The sequence below is a fragment of the Sinocyclocheilus grahami genome, unplaced genomic scaffold (genome assembly GCF_001515645.1).
Source record: "Sinocyclocheilus grahami isolate Dianchi unplaced genomic scaffold, SAMN03320097.WGS_v1.1 scaffold633.1, whole genome shotgun sequence".
NCBI lineage: Eukaryota > Metazoa > Chordata > Actinopteri > Cypriniformes > Cyprinidae > Sinocyclocheilus > Sinocyclocheilus grahami.
In genome coordinates, this window is record NW_015505812.1 from 914,601 (window position 1) to 930,226 (window position 15,626).

A 15,626-nucleotide genomic window follows, 5' to 3' on the forward strand; every position below is an offset into this window, starting at 1 on the left:
ACAACCCTTAAATGTTCCTATTAGACTTTTTATATTATCTACACCAATTTATGCGTACTTCAGTTATATTGTTGCTATATGTTTTCGCTATCATACAGAAAGCATTAGAAACTGATGTTTGCATGCAACATGCATTTTTTTTTTAAACCATGACTGAACAAATTAGTCATGTTTTCCCCATTGCACAAGCTTAAATTTTTCCTTAAATATTTAGATCTATGCTGGGCATTGTTTCTGAAAACAAATAAGGCTTAATGCACATGACACTCAAACATGCCCGAGGTGACTACAGACTGGAATGTTACACAAACTATTAAACAAATCAGGTGAATGAAACTGCTTTAATTGTACCTTGAGGCTAGACATTATGTGTATATGAAGACACTCACACACACACAACAAAAGCAGCAGTATCTGAGCAAACAAAACGGCTTCAGTTTCATTTATCTGTAATTTCCATCACATGGCCAGAGTTCGTCAAAAAACACGTGATGACACGTACACAAACACACACTCATTTTACTCAACTTCGATGACTGATTTACTTGATTGCATATGAGTCTTATCAGCAGCAATACAATCATAATTGTTTAGAAACTATATTCAGAAACTACTGCGTCAGTAATTTCCAAATTCAATACCTGATCAGAAACTTGCAAGAGACAGAAACTTCACATCCTCAGGAGACACTAAATTGCTATAGACGGTGATAAACAACAACTTAGAAATTCTGATGTGTTGCCAACATAAATAATCTCTTGGATGCATTCTTAGTTTCCCTCAGTTGCAAAAATGACAGAGACGCCTTCTTACGAACTTGTTATGCTTTAATCTTATTTTAAATGGTTTTCAGTAATCAGTTAGCAGCATATAGATTAGACATTTCTCTTTTAGGTCACTGAAAAACAAACCAACAAATCTGAGTCAGTGACACTTGAAATTAATCTAAACTACCAACGTGAATGAATCATATCCTATAAAGTGCAGTGTAAATGTGGATACAGCCATGGTTTTTGTTTTTGTGAGATTCAGACCTGCTAAATAACAGCCAAGACCAGACTAAATGACTAGATTGTACCATTGCTGGTTACAAATAAGGTATGTTTTGACAATTTCATGCTGGTTTTAGCTCAACTACTCGGTTAGCTGGTCTATCGGCAACAACAACCCTCTTAATCAGCTTGTGTCAGAGTAACATACCACTAATGGCAATCTAAAAACAAGTCTTTAAGCTGGTCCAAGTTGTTGTTTTTTTCAACAGGCAGATAGACTTCATGATCAAAAGTATGTGGACACCTCTTTACAATAAATGTGTTTGGCTAGTCAAATAACTCCATACAGTAACAGTCTGGAGATTGTTCAACAGCTTTGGACGATGCTTTTTTATTTTCAGCATGACAAAGTCCTTGAGCACAAAGCGGGTGACTGCGATTCTGCCAAGTAGGGCATGTTCCTTCCTGGATCAACATTAGCCAATCAGATTTTAGGAATATGTAAAAGGGTTTGGCTTAGGACTGGAGCTTAAGCAACATTCTTATCAACTTCCCTCTGGTTTTAGCCATAATTTTTGATAAAAGTTGGTTTTAGGGATAGGGATAAGACTTCTTGTTCTAGGATCAACAGAAGATGCTCGACAGAACTAGACATTTTCTGAAGAACGTACTGCCTATTAATGCCCATGCTTCTGAAGTTAAACAATCAACAAGCACGTATGGGTGTGGTGTTTGGGTACTCACATACTTTTGTCCACATAGTGTATGTGGGATGCTGTTATATGCTCAGACGTTTATTGATAAGGAAAACTGATAAGGTGAGTCTGATATGACCTCTTTAGACAGTGTGGCCAGAGAATGAGATATTCTCCAAATGCAGTCATGATTGGACGCCTCACGGCTCTGGCATCAAGAGTGTCCTTAGCCAGAGAGCTCAGTGTGAAGTTCCTTATTCTTACGGACTTCTGCAGCATGATTCTCCTGACAAAGAAAAGAGAGGGAAACCAGGAAGGAAAAAGAAATAGTAACCAGGAAGTAAAAGAACTAGTTCTCTTTTTTACTGATAATAAAATACAGCTAAAAGCCTGTTACTTAAGAAAAACAACATGCAATATGAACTGTGGAAATATAAAAGCCCATACTTCTTCATTATGCAAACATGTCAAAATAAAACAGCATTCCAAGCCCATTTTATACTTTCTTGATTTTTAGGGACTTGATTTTATCCATTGGATCATGAAAAGTGTGTTTCAAACAAAAGCCATTCCCATAGCTCAAACCAGTAGAGGCGCCAGCAAAGCTACGGCAATTGGTTCGATTCCTAGGTGATGCATGAACTGATAATATATATACTTTATATGTAATGTCAGTTGCTTGGGATTAAAGCATCTGCCAAATGCAAAAATGTAAAATGGATTTAAATTTGAATGAGAACTTCAAAGGGGAGGAGGCACTTTGAATGGAATGTTGGAGACTGAGAGTCATATTCTTTATATAATAGCATACACTGATTAATTAAAAACAACCAGACAGACTCACCTTCTCTCTCAGACGCTGTTTGAGAGCATTAAGACGGGCCATGCGATTTTCTTGGATCAGCTCCATTTTGTGGTGAAGTTTCTCCTCAGTCATCTTACTGTAGTTGTTGTTGACCTCCTGGGCCTTGGTGAGCACCTCCTTCTCACGCTCCCGTTTCTCTGCCAACTGCTTCTGCACCTGCTTCTCCTGAGACTACAGAAAGAGGTGCAGAAAGGTGTGACAAATTGAATGTGAGACGGTGAAGAAAACTTCTCTGACATTTAAAAGGTGCAGAGGAGAGAAGCCAGAATGTGAAAAAAGTCATAAAAACAGCAATGGACATAAAAAGAGGACTGTGGCACTATCATGGTGTCAAATGGCAATACTATGGTACTAACTGATTACCATATTCATATCCTATGGTATCCACATGTCACATGGTAAAATGTTATAAAAAATAAAGGTTCCATAGAACCACCATTTTGGGTTCCTCAAAGAACCTTTCAGTGAACAGTTCCAAAAATAACCATTTTCTCTTAGTTAGAAGGACATTATCTAATACTCCAAAGAACCTTATTCCACTATTAAGAACCTTTAGTGCAGTGAAAAGGTTCTACACTCTTAAAAATAACGGTTCCAAAAGAACCTTTTCATAAAGATGCCATAGAAGAACCATTTTTGCTTCCCCAAAGAACCTATCTCAGAACAGTTCTTACTGAGCAGAACATTTTAACAATCTAAATAACTTTTTTTTCCATTATAAAGAATGTTTTGTGCAATGGAAAGGTTCTTCAAGGAACCATTGATGCCAATAAATAACCTTTATTTTTAGAGTGTTAATATTCTCAATAATTAATTTCATGAGTTCGCCTTACAGATAATATAGCGGGATGAATGGTATGCGTATTTGGCGTGCTGTCCGGGAAGAGGGCTCCGAGTTCGGTAATTCCTCCCAAACCCGGGGTACTCCCCCTGTCCGTGGAGAGAGCGCTCCCCCCAAAAGATGCAATTAGCGTGGTACAGCAGCCAGAGTGGGGCGTTGATAACCCCCCAAAACTTGCAGAGCTTAAGGTTGGTGGGGTGCTGGACGTCGCTTGGAGTAGAATCATTGTGGTGGTATCTGGAAAGAGAATGTGACTTCTGTGGAAGCCGGCACTGCTGCGGCAGTTGGAAGTAAAGATACGGGCTCCTGCGGGAGCGAGTACTACTGAGGCAATGGGAAGTAGAGATGAGTGGGAAGTAAAGATAAAAGCTCCTGACGGAGTGGGCACTTTGGTGATATCTGAAAAGAAACACTGGCTCCTGGGTACCGCTGTGGCATCTGAAGAGAGAATGTGGCTTCTGCGGAAGCGGGCACTGCTGTGGCATCTGAAAAGAGAATGTGGCTTCTGCAGAAGCGGGCACTGCTGCTGTGGAAATGAGCTGATGTTAAAGGACTCCGCTGATGAGGGTTCGGTGAGCTTCTTTGATATGGAAGCGGTCTGGCCGAATGTAGGTCTTGAAGGCCTCTGATGTCCAGCGGCAGAGTGCCTGGATCTGAGGCTGGGAGAGGCCTTTTTGGGCAGCTGTGTTAGCTGTGCCTATGCAAAAGGAGTGGCTGGAATAATGATCTGCTGGGATGCCGTATAGCAGTAGAATGGGCTTGAGGTGTTTTTGGAACCAGAACGTGTGGCGGGGCGATTAGAGTTGTCAACAAATGCGGGTCAGACGGGAGTTTAGCCTGCGGGCTTCTGTAATGCAGGTAGGCTAAGAGAGTTTGGTATGGTTGGATTGGTGACTGAAGATTGAAGATATAATGAATATTATCTTAATAATAATATACTATCTTGCTTGCTTAACAAGTAAGAGATTGATTTGGTATCTAGCACTGATAGGTCTGAAAAGGTTGGGTGGATTTTTGGATTGAAGCAGGAAGTGATGGTGAGTTCCGAGCATCTGAAGAAACCGAAGAAGGCCAATATGAACATGGCATCGAGCGTGCGGGCATTGTGAATGGAGTGGTAGCCTCTGCGGAGAGTGGAAATGCATTTGGTTAAGATATCTAGAGTTATTGGCTGTCTAGCTTCTGGGCGGGTGAGTTGGGCTCTTTGGATACCTTTGATGAGCATGGATGTCTGTGAGCTGGCTATTTCTGGGGAGGGTGAGCCGAACATGAGCTTGTGGAAATATTTAATTTCGCTTAAGCGGGCACTGCTGCTGTGGAAATGAGCTGATGTTAAAGGACTCCGCTGATGAGGGTTCGGTGAGCTTCTTTGATATGGAAGCGGTCTGGCCGAATGTAGGTCTTGAAGGCCTCTGATGTCCAGCGGCAGAGTGCCTGGATCTGAGGCTGGGAGAGGCCTTTTTGGGCAGCTGTGTTAGCTGTGCCTATGCAAAAGGAGTGGCTGGAATAATGATCTGCTGGGATGCCGTATAGCAGTAGAATGGGCTTGAGGTGTTTTTGGAACCAGAACGTGTGGCGGGGCGATTAGAGTTGTCAACAAATGCGGGTCAGACGGGAGTTTAGCCTGCGGGCTTCTGTAATGCAGGTAGGCTAAGAGAGTTTGGTATGGTTGGATTGGTGACTGAAGATTGAAGATATAATGAATATTATCTTAATAATAATATACTATCTTGCTTGCTTAACAAGTAAGAGATTGATTTGGTATCTAGCACTGATAGGTCTGAAAAGGTTGGGTGGATTTTTGGATTGAAGCAGGAAGTGATGGTGAGTTCCGAGCATCTGAAGAAACCGAAGAAGGCCAATATGAACATGGCATCGAGCGTGCGGGCATTGTGAATGGAGTGGTAGCCTCTGCGGAGAGTGGAAATGCATTTGGTTAAGATATCTAGAGTTATTGGCTGTCTAGCTTCTGGGCGGGTGAGTTGGGCTCTTTGGATACCTTTGATGAGCATGGATGTCTGTGAGCTGGCTATTTCTGGGGAGGGTGAGCCGAACATGAGCTTGTGGAAATATTTAATTTCGCTTAGGTAGCCTTTGATGGAGCTGGCTTGGAGTTTTTTGTTGGAGTTGAGATGGGCGATGAATGAGGAGGAGATGATGAGGGAAAAATAGGAGAAAAGCAGGTTTGTAAGCGTGGTGACATTTTTAAAAACCATTCCAAGCAGTTAAGTAGGATTGGAGGGTCCTGGGGGAGACTGACTGGAGAATATAACTGAGTGAGGCATCTGGAAGGGTTTTTATATTTTTTATTTATTTATTATTATTTTTTTAATTATTATTATTTTATTTTTTTTGCGGGCAGATTATGCGAATATCGGCGCCAGCAGCCTGAATTCCTGGAAAGCAGAATGGGAGTGTCTCAGCTATTTGATTTTTGGGTCTGGGATTGCATTTAAAATGAATTGGTCGCAAGCTGAAGTCCAAATGAGACGTCTTAGAAAAGGCATTAATGCAGGGGAATGGGACTGGCCTTTATTGATGCAATGCACGGCCGCTTCATTATGGCAATGCACTATGATGCTGGTGGTGGACGATTCATTCCCCCACAGGGCTACTGCGGCGACTAGAGGATATAACTCGATATAACTCTATATAACTCTAGATGCGCGGCTGGGATGGAGCCAGGAGGTGAGATGATCAAAAAATCATATAAAAGGTGAATGAGGTAAAGGATTGCGTAATTATTGGAGAGAATTCAGCAGATAGCCTCTGATAACATGTTGAACATTTTTGGTTTGCTATGGGAGCTGGAGGCCACTGAAAAGAAAAAAGGGTTATAAAGACAGATGTGTGGGCCTGTGTTGCAGGCGGAGGCAGCCTCTAGGCCATGGGAAGTAAGCGGGGTTTGTGACATCCCGAAGAGCCTGTGTAGCCTATGCCGCTAGCGGAGGCAGCCTCAATTCCTCAAGCCTTGTCCACATTAATACGTTTCCATTGAAATGCAAACACGATTGCTGTCCTGCGGCAAAACACGAGGGCAGTTGCGTTTTTTAGATCCATTCTGAGTGAGTGCACCATGGGCGCGTCAGTGAATGATGGAATATTTCCGTAAATTAATTGATCCTGCCAGAAGAATTGCATGAAACTTATTATGTCCGTTCCGTCTGTATCTCAGTGAGGTTTTATACATGCACAGTAAGGCGAATGTAATGCTTTCAGACATTTCAGTGTGGATGATTAACTTGGTTACAAAACGGCATCAACTTCCATTTATGTAAGGCTGAGCCGAAGCGCGAAGCGAGTGAGGCTGCTGCGGTGAGAAATGGGACGCAGCCCAGGCTTGTTGAAGAACTGCTGCTACTGCGACCCAGCTCTCGAGGAGAGCCGAGTCTTGTGCGGGACGATGGTGGAGTTGAGCAAGGCGAGCTCGGGGCTTTGCACGGTCTATTGGCCGCCTTGGTGGCAGGAATGGATTTAGGAGTGAGGTTGGCTAATTTGCAGGGTGACGAATAGATCGTACAGATCTGCTTTGTTTACCCTCTGCGAGAACGGTGCATTGGAATTAATCAACGTTTGCCTCGTACTTCAATACTGTCCACTTTCCGATCGGAGGAGTTGCTGATATGGCCGAATGATACGAGGATGCCGGGGGAAGTTGGAAGTCTTGCCAGTGGAGGCGAGGTTAAGCCTCTGCGTCGTGGAGAGCGTGTGGCTGGTCGAGAAGAGCAGCGGCCACGATGAGGCCTGGTGCTCGGTGGCCGTGTCTGGCAGAGAAGGAGTGATCATGGGGCCGGCAAATTGCGGAGGAGGATCTGAAAAATCCCCAGTATCGGTCTCGTCGTTGGACGAGAAATAATTGGGTCTGTGATAAAAAGGCAAAAGGAGTGAACCGAATGCTGAAATACAGTAGAGAGAATGAAGGTAAGATGGCTTGGGCTATTTATAGAAGTTCTCTCTCGAGCTGATAGGATAGATGATGTAATTGCTGATGATGAATTGGCCGGGTTAATTATCTGAACGTGCTCCTCCCGAACTTTGTTAATAAAACATCATGTGCTTGTACTTTTCATGAATGCGTCTCAATAGATAATTGCATCTACTAAATAATTAAATGTTATTCAAGTAAGCTGGATGTGTAGCTCAAGAAATATCCTGTTATCAAACTCTACAAGAACAAGAACACTCTTAAAAATAAAGGTGCTTAAAAGGCTCTTCACAGCGATGCCATAGAAGAAAGAAAAGTTCTTGCAGCATTTGTTTGCTTGCTTTGATATTTTGATATATAATATTTTCTAATCTAATGCTTCTACATTTTAGGCTGCTGTATCTGGTAAATATTTCTAGATATTGTTGTCTATTTCAAAAGAGTATTGTACACCTTTGACACTTACATACATCAGACCGCTGGGAGTAATGTAAGGGATAATGACCGTAAATTAAGATGGAATAAAAGTAGAAAACTGTCACATGCAACAAATAATGATCAAGTCTTGATATATTTTTTTGTTATTGGTGTGCAGTAACTAGGGTGTTCAGCGTGCCTTTTTGCATGTTGCTATTCAGTTGCTTACTAGTCCAAATTAGGCACTCTTCAGTGTAAGTCTGTGATGTTTAAAATAAAATTAATTAATTTAAAACTAATAAAAAAAAATACAATTAAATTTAAAAAGAAGAGAAAAAAGAAAAAAACTTCAAAGTCTGGAATGTATTCATCTGGCAAAAATTAATAAAATTAAAAAACTTAAAAAAAAAAAAAGTGTAAACACACACTCTCTCACACACACACTCTCTCACACACTCTCACACAGAAGTCGCTCTATGTGATGTCTTTCTCTCTGGGTGGCCGGTGAATGTTCCGGATCACACATTTGACCATCCATTCAATGCCGTCATTCACGCCCTGCCTGTAAAACACAACCGCACAGAAAACACACACCATATTTAACATGCATTAAGAAGTTTAGAGCAATAAGGACAATTATTTTTAAATAATTTTTATTTAGTATTAAATAACAGCAATATTTACCAAGATATACACTAACAGCCAAAAGTTTAAAACTAATAACAAGTCTCTTCTGCTCACCAATGCAGTATTTATTTGATCAAAAACTACTGTAAAAATAGTGAAATATTATAAGAATTTAAAACAGCTGTTTTCTATGTGAATATCTGTTAAAATGAAATTTATTTCTGTGATGTGCAGCTGTATTTTCAGCATCATTCCTCCAGTCTTCAGTGTCACATGATCTTCAGAAATCAGTATAATATGCTGATCTGCTGCTCGAGAAACATTTCTGATTATTATCAGTGTTGAAAATGGTTAATACTTTCATGGAAATGGTTATTCCAAACTTCTGACCAGTAGTGTATTTTTAACCAAAAAAAAAAGAAAAGGCAAGCATGTAAATTTGCACATGCAAACTTCTGCAATTAGAGATGTGACGTGAATTAATTGCTGAATCTGGGCTTTGAGCTTATTTGCAGAAGTAAACTTCTCAATTCTGTCAGCATTATTATTACAAAGGTTTAAATCTGAAATGGTATTAAAATATTTCTCTTTTAACACTCTCATACGCAAGACGTAAAGGAACAAGTGCAAAACTGGAATTGTGGCAATGCTTCAAAATCACTGCAATATTCATGATTCATTTTACACTGTCAAAAAAACATCAACTAAAGTTAAAATATATAAAAACCATCGGTAACACTTTACATAAAACCTTTATATATAACGCATTCTAAAAGTAGCCTATAATGCATTAATTGTGTCTTTATAATGCGGTGTATAAGCTCATGAATGATTGTAACCACAGTTAAAATGCATTATAATACACTGTTACACCTTTAGAAAGTATATAATGCATTAAAAAAAAACATGACAAACCTTCTATTTAAATGCTATTGTGATGCATTTAATCTTTGGTTACATCTATTAATGAAATGATATGCATTACAAGGTGTATTATGAATAGCTTTATAATGCATTATACATAAAGGCTTTAAGTAGAGTGCTACCAAACATTCTCTATAAATCACCAACTCATCAGCGATTGATCTTGAGCTGCACACAGAGTTTTTGTTGTTTTCTGTGCATTTCTCATAACTTCACCGTCATGTTTTTTTGGAGTGCTTGAACGCAGCAGGGTTTCCACTGAATAATAAATGAGTGAAACGAGGCAGACGTACCCTGATAAAGCACAGCAGGGCTGCACCAGACAGTCTCTTTTACCGATTTTGGGAGCGCAGTCGCTGAAAGCCGTCTTAATGTCGGACACAGACAGACAGTTCTGACGAACACAAGACAAGCAGTGCAATCATTACAACTCAACGTGGAAATGAAGGAGCACAGCACCACCTACAGACCACTGGGAGATGACAGGTGTCCCAGAAGAATGAGATCTTTCCGAGTAGTGTTTTCTCACACAGGTGGTCTCAGTTCATACCTCATTGTCCTGTTTGTTCGCCAGCACAAGAAGAGGAACTCCCTCCAAAACTTCACTGCTGATCATCTTCTCTGTATGATGGGAACAAAGTCATTTCACATTAGCCACTGATTCAGGCCTGATCCACGTTCCACCAGATCATCTGACAAGGCCTGCCAAAATACATTTTCTTCTGTTTTGTTCATATTATTTTTCACTTCAAGGCTCCTGAAGGTAAATTTAAGACTTTAAGACCAAGCAAAGAAAATGCAAAGAATAAACTGAAGGAAACGCAATGCTTCAATATGTCCTTTAAATGTCTAGCGAGAGCATCAGAATATTAATAAAATACAACTTCCAGCAGATCTCAAGAACTTTTGAATTTATTGTACAAAATACAGCTTGAATAGATCGGCTATTTTACTAACTTTCACTGTTCCTTCTGACTGCACCGCAAAAAAGTGACGCTCTTCCTCAGTATTTTTGTCTTGTTTTCCAGTGCACAATGTCTAAAGAGTCATAACTCAATATACATCTACTTGAGAAGCAAAATTACATAAGATAAGAAGTGTTGTTTTCTGTGAAATGAATCAAAATTAAGTTTGAGGAGTTTAGGATAAAAAAAAAAAAAAGCAAATATCTGCCAATGGAGTCAGAAAATTCAACTTCATTCAAAACTTAGCAAGTTTAATTTCCCACCGACAGATATTTGTTTATTTATTTGTGTCCCTGCAGCACAGAAGCAGTGTTAAGTCGCTGGGGGATATTTGTAGCAATAGCCAACAATACATTGTATGGGTCACAATTATACATTTCTCTTTTATGCCAAAAATCATTAGGATATTAAATAAAGATCATGTTCCATGAAGATATTTTGTAAATCTCCTACCATAAATATATCAAAACTTAATGTTTGATTAGTAATATGCATTGCTAAGAACTTCATTTGAACAACTTTAAAGATGATTTTCTCAATATTTAGATTTTTTTGCACCCTCAGATTCCAGATTTTCAAATAGCTGTATCTCAGCCAAATATTGTCCTCTCCTAACAAACCATACATCAATGGAAAGCTTATTTATTCAGCTTATTTATTTATATATATATACATTTTGAAAAATTGACCCTTAAGACTGGTTTTGTTCCAAATGCTCCAGGGTCACATTTATTTTTAACTTTAGATGTTTGTGTCCTAAAACAAGACGATATTGAGGAAGATATTCTTTTTTGTTTGATTTATTTTGCAACATTTAATGCCACTCATTTATGAAACGAAGACTCTTGGCTCTGATTTAAGGCCTTTATTTGTGGAAGGGCAAATTAGGACTTTTTTAAACCTGCAGAAATCATTTATAATTATAAAAAAAAATAACAAAATAGGCCTATATGATTTACTTTAACGTTGTGAAAATTAACATTTATAAGAATTAATATTGCATATAATATAATGCAGTCTTATTAAACAAACCTGCATTTCATATGAAGGAAGACCTTTGACTATTTTTGTGTACATTATAACAGTGTTTATATCCTTTACTTAAAGAGTTACTTACTTAAACGTCCCTATTTTAGATGGGTTCATTAAATGACAGCACTGGTGATTGTACAGAACTGCATTGATCCCTCGCTGCACTCTCCTAACAAACCATACATCAATGGAAAGCTTATTTATTCAGCTTATTTATTTATATATATATACATTTTGAAAAATTGACCCTTAAGACTGGTTTTGTTCCAAATGCTCCAGGGTCACATTTATTTTTAACTTTAGATGTTTGTGTCCTAAAACAAGACGATATTGAGGAAGATATTCTTTTTTGTTTGATTTATTTTGCAACATTTAATGCCACTCATTTATGAAACGAAGACTCTTGGCTCTGATTTAAGGCCTTTATTTGTGGAAGGGCAAATTAGGACTTTTTTAAACCTGCAGAAATCATTTATAATTATAAAAAAAAATAACAAAACAGGCCTATATGATTTACTTTAATTAATATTGCATATAATATAATATAATGCAGTCTTATTAAACAAACCTGCATTTCATATGAAGGAAGACCTTTGCCTATTTTTGTGTACATTATAACAGTGTTTATATCCTTTACTTACTTAAACGTCCCTATTTTAGATGGGTTCATTAAATGACAGCACTGGTGATTGTACAGAACTGCATTGATCCCTCGCTGCAGCACAACTCACCGAAAGCGTTCTTTGACTCGCCCAGTCGCTCCTCATCGGTGGAGTCGATGACATAGATGACACCATGAGATTCTGCATAGTACTGAAACGAGATGAATACAACATCAGAAACAGATTCAATGACCATTCAACGCACTGATCTGATCCCCAGATGCAATGACAGCATGTCACCTTATCCCATAAAGACTGTAGTTCTTCTTGTCCTCCGAGATCCCAAAACATCAGACGAGCTTTTCCCACATCAATGGTGCCGACTGAAACAGAAACCAGACGAATGAATTAAACCACTGCTCACTCTATTACTGATTTGACTCGGTTTCCCAGCATGCATCACTCACTGTTCAGGCCGACTGTAGTTGTGATCTTCGAAAGGTTCATGCCCTTGTAGTTTCTGCTGAACTTGGTTTTTGTTTGTTCCAGAAATGTCTGCAATATTCAATAATAAAAATAAAACAACACGTCAAGTGAGAAACTAGTGAGATGTAGACTTGTGCCGGTATTCGGTAACGCGGTATATCACGGTAATGAATATGCACGGTATTGTTATCGTGGGCTCTTCTAAATACCGTGAACAATTATATATTACAAGTTATTCACAATTTTGAATGCGTTTTAAGAATACTTTTCCCATCAAAGACGCTCTGTAGGAATGCGCACTTTCACTCTCTGATATGCTGAGGCGCTAAACTGCAGAAATAATAATAATAATAATAATAATAATTCATTTAAATGCAGCCGTTACCCCGGAAACGCAGCTGCACTACTTTCTGTTTCTGAATCGTGTTTAAAGGATTTAAACAGCCGTTCAGATGTGTGTATTTGCTCTGATGTTCATCACCGCGCCAAATACTTAAATATTGAGACTTAATAGGCTATTTATTTTCAAACTTTTTTTACATGTTAATCTGGACTACAACACGCCCTAGATATTGTTTGAAAGTGTTTTGATTCTTTATTGTTCGGTCACACTTTACATTAGGGCTTCATTAGTTAACATAAACTGCCAATGCAAAATTCTTCTGAAATCGAAAGTTGCAACTGTGTTATTTAATGCGCTAACATGAACTAAGACTTGTATTTTATTAACAAAGATTAATAACTTCTGTAGCAAATATAGCTATTGCTCATTGTGAACTAAGCTTAACTAACGAGGTCTTATTGTAAAGTGATAGCTATCGGTCTTTATAGTTCTTTTGCACTTTAATCTGTGTAAAACTTTTAACTTTATACATTTTTCTGTATTGCTTTATTGCATTTAAATGTTCAGTTATTTTTGTTACAAGAAAACCTTTTGTTATTAACCCTGTTATACTGTATTACGACAGCACTTTTTTAAAACTAAATGTCAATATCGCGATAATACCGTATACCGCGATAAAAGCATTAGCAATTAATCGCAACATGAAAATTTGATACCTAGACAGGATTTCTGTGCATCATAACCTCAAAACGTCCCGAACCCAGAAAGCCTTTTACTGAATAACTGTATCAAGAGTTTAACTACTTCTCGTTTAGTAAAAGTGAAGGAGGCTTTAACTATTAAGTACTAGTCTTACCGTTTTTCCCGCATTGTCCAGACCGAGGATCAGGATGCAATACTCGTCCTTTTGAAATACATATTTGTAGAGACCCGATAATAAAGTGTACATCCTCAAAAACAGACTATTGACCAGTTCATATCACAAACACAACACTGTGTACAGTTAGCTTAGCTTAGCTTAGCTTAGCATCAGCGCTCTGAACAACGTAAACATGAGTCATGAGCGCTTGAGGAAATTATGATACTAACACGTTGGTTTATAAAACCACAACTAGCCTTTTACTGAATAACTGTATCAAGAGTTTAACTACTTCTCGTTTGGTAAAAGTGAAGGAGGCTTTAACTATTAAGTTCTAGTCTTACCGTTTTTCCCGCATTGTCCAGACCGAGGATCAGGATGCAATACTCGTCCTTTTGAAATACATATTTGTAGAGACCCGATAATAAAGTGTACATCCTCAAAAACAGACTATTGACCAGTTCATATCACAAACACAACACTGTGTACAGTTAGCTTAGCTTAGCTTAGCATAGCTTAGCATCAGCGCTCTGAACAACGTAAACATGAGTCATGAGCTCTTGAGGAAATTATGATACTAACACGTTGGTTTATAAAACCACAACTAAGTCAGTGAATCAGATGTAGCTCACGAGAATCTGCTGGTTTGTTAGATCCATCATGTTAGCAGCGGACGCGGTCAGTGATAAACACGTCCTGAGGAAGTTGTTGGCGATTTCTGGTGCATTGTGGGAAATGTAGTTTATCTGGGTGGCGGAAATGTAGTTCTTCATCTGTTCGGCGGAAAAGAGTGGAAGGTCGTTCTTTAACTGCAAGTTTACTACACTAATTATTTTAACACAGTAAAATCTTGTATTTTTTATTTATTTTTGTGAGTTCTGCACTTGCTTCTTTAATACAAGAAAAATATATATCTTCTAAAAAGTTTGTTTTTTGTGTTAAAATCTAATATTAACATATAATAATATACTGTTGTTTCTTTAAAAAATTATTAAAAGTAAAAATATTATTTATTTTAAAGATGCAAAAGTTTCGAGGAATGTCAAACACGATACCATGATTATTATTAATACATTTAATGCACTTTTAATTTCCATCCATTAGATAATATATTAATAACAGTATATTACCAAAATATTAACAACAGAGGGAAAAAACATTTAAAATTTAGCTAACATTATATTTAATTTAATTCTTAAATTTTTCCATATTATGAGCATCATGATATTCACCAGCTCCAGATCTATGAGTTTTATTATTATTGTTATTATTAATTTTTTTATGATGAGGATGATCATCAGATCATTCCAGCCCACCATGGAGGGAGGAACAGGCCTACAATACCCAGAATGCACACTGATATGAACATCCACAGGAAGAGCCGATCCATGACCATGGCCACATACTTCCACTCTTCCCTCACCTGAAATAACACAAAGCACATTGTGGGCATGGAGTGAAAAATACCAAACATGGACATTTTTCTTATTTTATGTATATGTATAAATATATACGGTCACGCTTTCAATAAATGATTTTGTCATGCAATAAAAAAATATATATGTTTCTTATTTTAGATCAACATTTTGGCAAAAGTTATATTAATTAATAGTGTATGTGTGTGTGTGTGTGTGTCACTATTTAATTTTGATTTATATTTGTCCTGCAATAATTAAAATATATTATTAAAAACATGATTAAAACATGGATATATTTCTTATTATAGATTAACATTTTATGTTTAAATGTATTTTAATATGTAATGTAAACACACACACACACATATAAATAGCCTATATAAGGTCATCATTTCATTAAATTATTTTTATCATGCAATAATTAAAAATGTAAAAAAGGACAAAAACATGGATATGTTTCCTTGTTTTAGATCATAATTTATATTATTGAATTGTGTGTGTGTGTGTTTACATTAGGCCTATAAATTAAAACAAATATTAAATGTTGATCCAAAATAAGAAACATCCATGTTTTAGTAATGTTTTTAATAATACAGTTTTAATTATTGCATGACAAAAATTTAAAAAGGCAACAC

The 15,626-nt window shown here is 37.7% G+C and overlaps 2 protein-coding genes and 1 pseudogene across 2 annotated transcripts in view; all 3 read right to left on the reverse strand.

Annotated features, from left to right (window-relative positions):
* Nucleotides 1–381: 381 nt before the first annotated feature.
* On the reverse strand, nt 382–13,817 carry LOC107558170 (ADP-ribosylation factor-related protein 1-like). The gene is made up of 8 exons (XM_016241792.1): nt 13,571–13,817; nt 12,353–12,440; nt 12,186–12,268; nt 12,015–12,096; nt 9,837–9,907; nt 9,580–9,680; nt 8,157–8,297; nt 382–398 (listed from the first exon to the last, which is right to left on the reverse strand). Exons 1-7 carry the CDS (start codon nt 13,661–13,663, stop codon nt 8,210–8,212), a joined length of 606 nt encoding a protein of 201 aa, XP_016097278.1. The 5' UTR covers nt 13,664–13,817; the 3' UTR covers nt 382–398; nt 8,157–8,209.
* On the reverse strand, nt 3,825–7,179 carry LOC107558153 (uncharacterized; annotated as a pseudogene).
* A 1,053-nt stretch (nt 13,818–14,870) lies between the features above and the next one.
* The window catches only part of LOC107558154 (neuronal acetylcholine receptor subunit alpha-4-like), a 7,811-nt gene continuing 7,055 nt past the window's right edge, over nt 14,871–15,626 (reverse strand). Inside the window, exon 6 of the mRNA XM_016241777.1 lies at nt 14,871–14,996. Coding sequence (XP_016097263.1) covers nt 14,871–14,996 — 126 coding nt within the window. The remainder of the gene's footprint in view (nt 14,997–15,626) is intronic.

Bases quoted from the DNA above. Each gene is read 5' to 3' on its own strand.
- LOC107558170 (XM_016241792.1), bottom strand. From the start codon at position 13,663: ATGTACACTTTATTATCGGGTCTCTACAAATATGTATTTCAAAAGGAC. The intron at 9,908-12,014 runs GTGAGTTGTGCT...CCCATCATACAG, and splicing joins CGAGTCAAAGAACGCTTTCG to AGAAGATGATCAGCAGTGAA. The intron at 8,298-9,579 runs GTACGTCTGCCT...TGTGTTTTACAG, and splicing joins CCCTGCTGTGCTTTATCAGG to GCAGGGCGTGAATGACGGCA.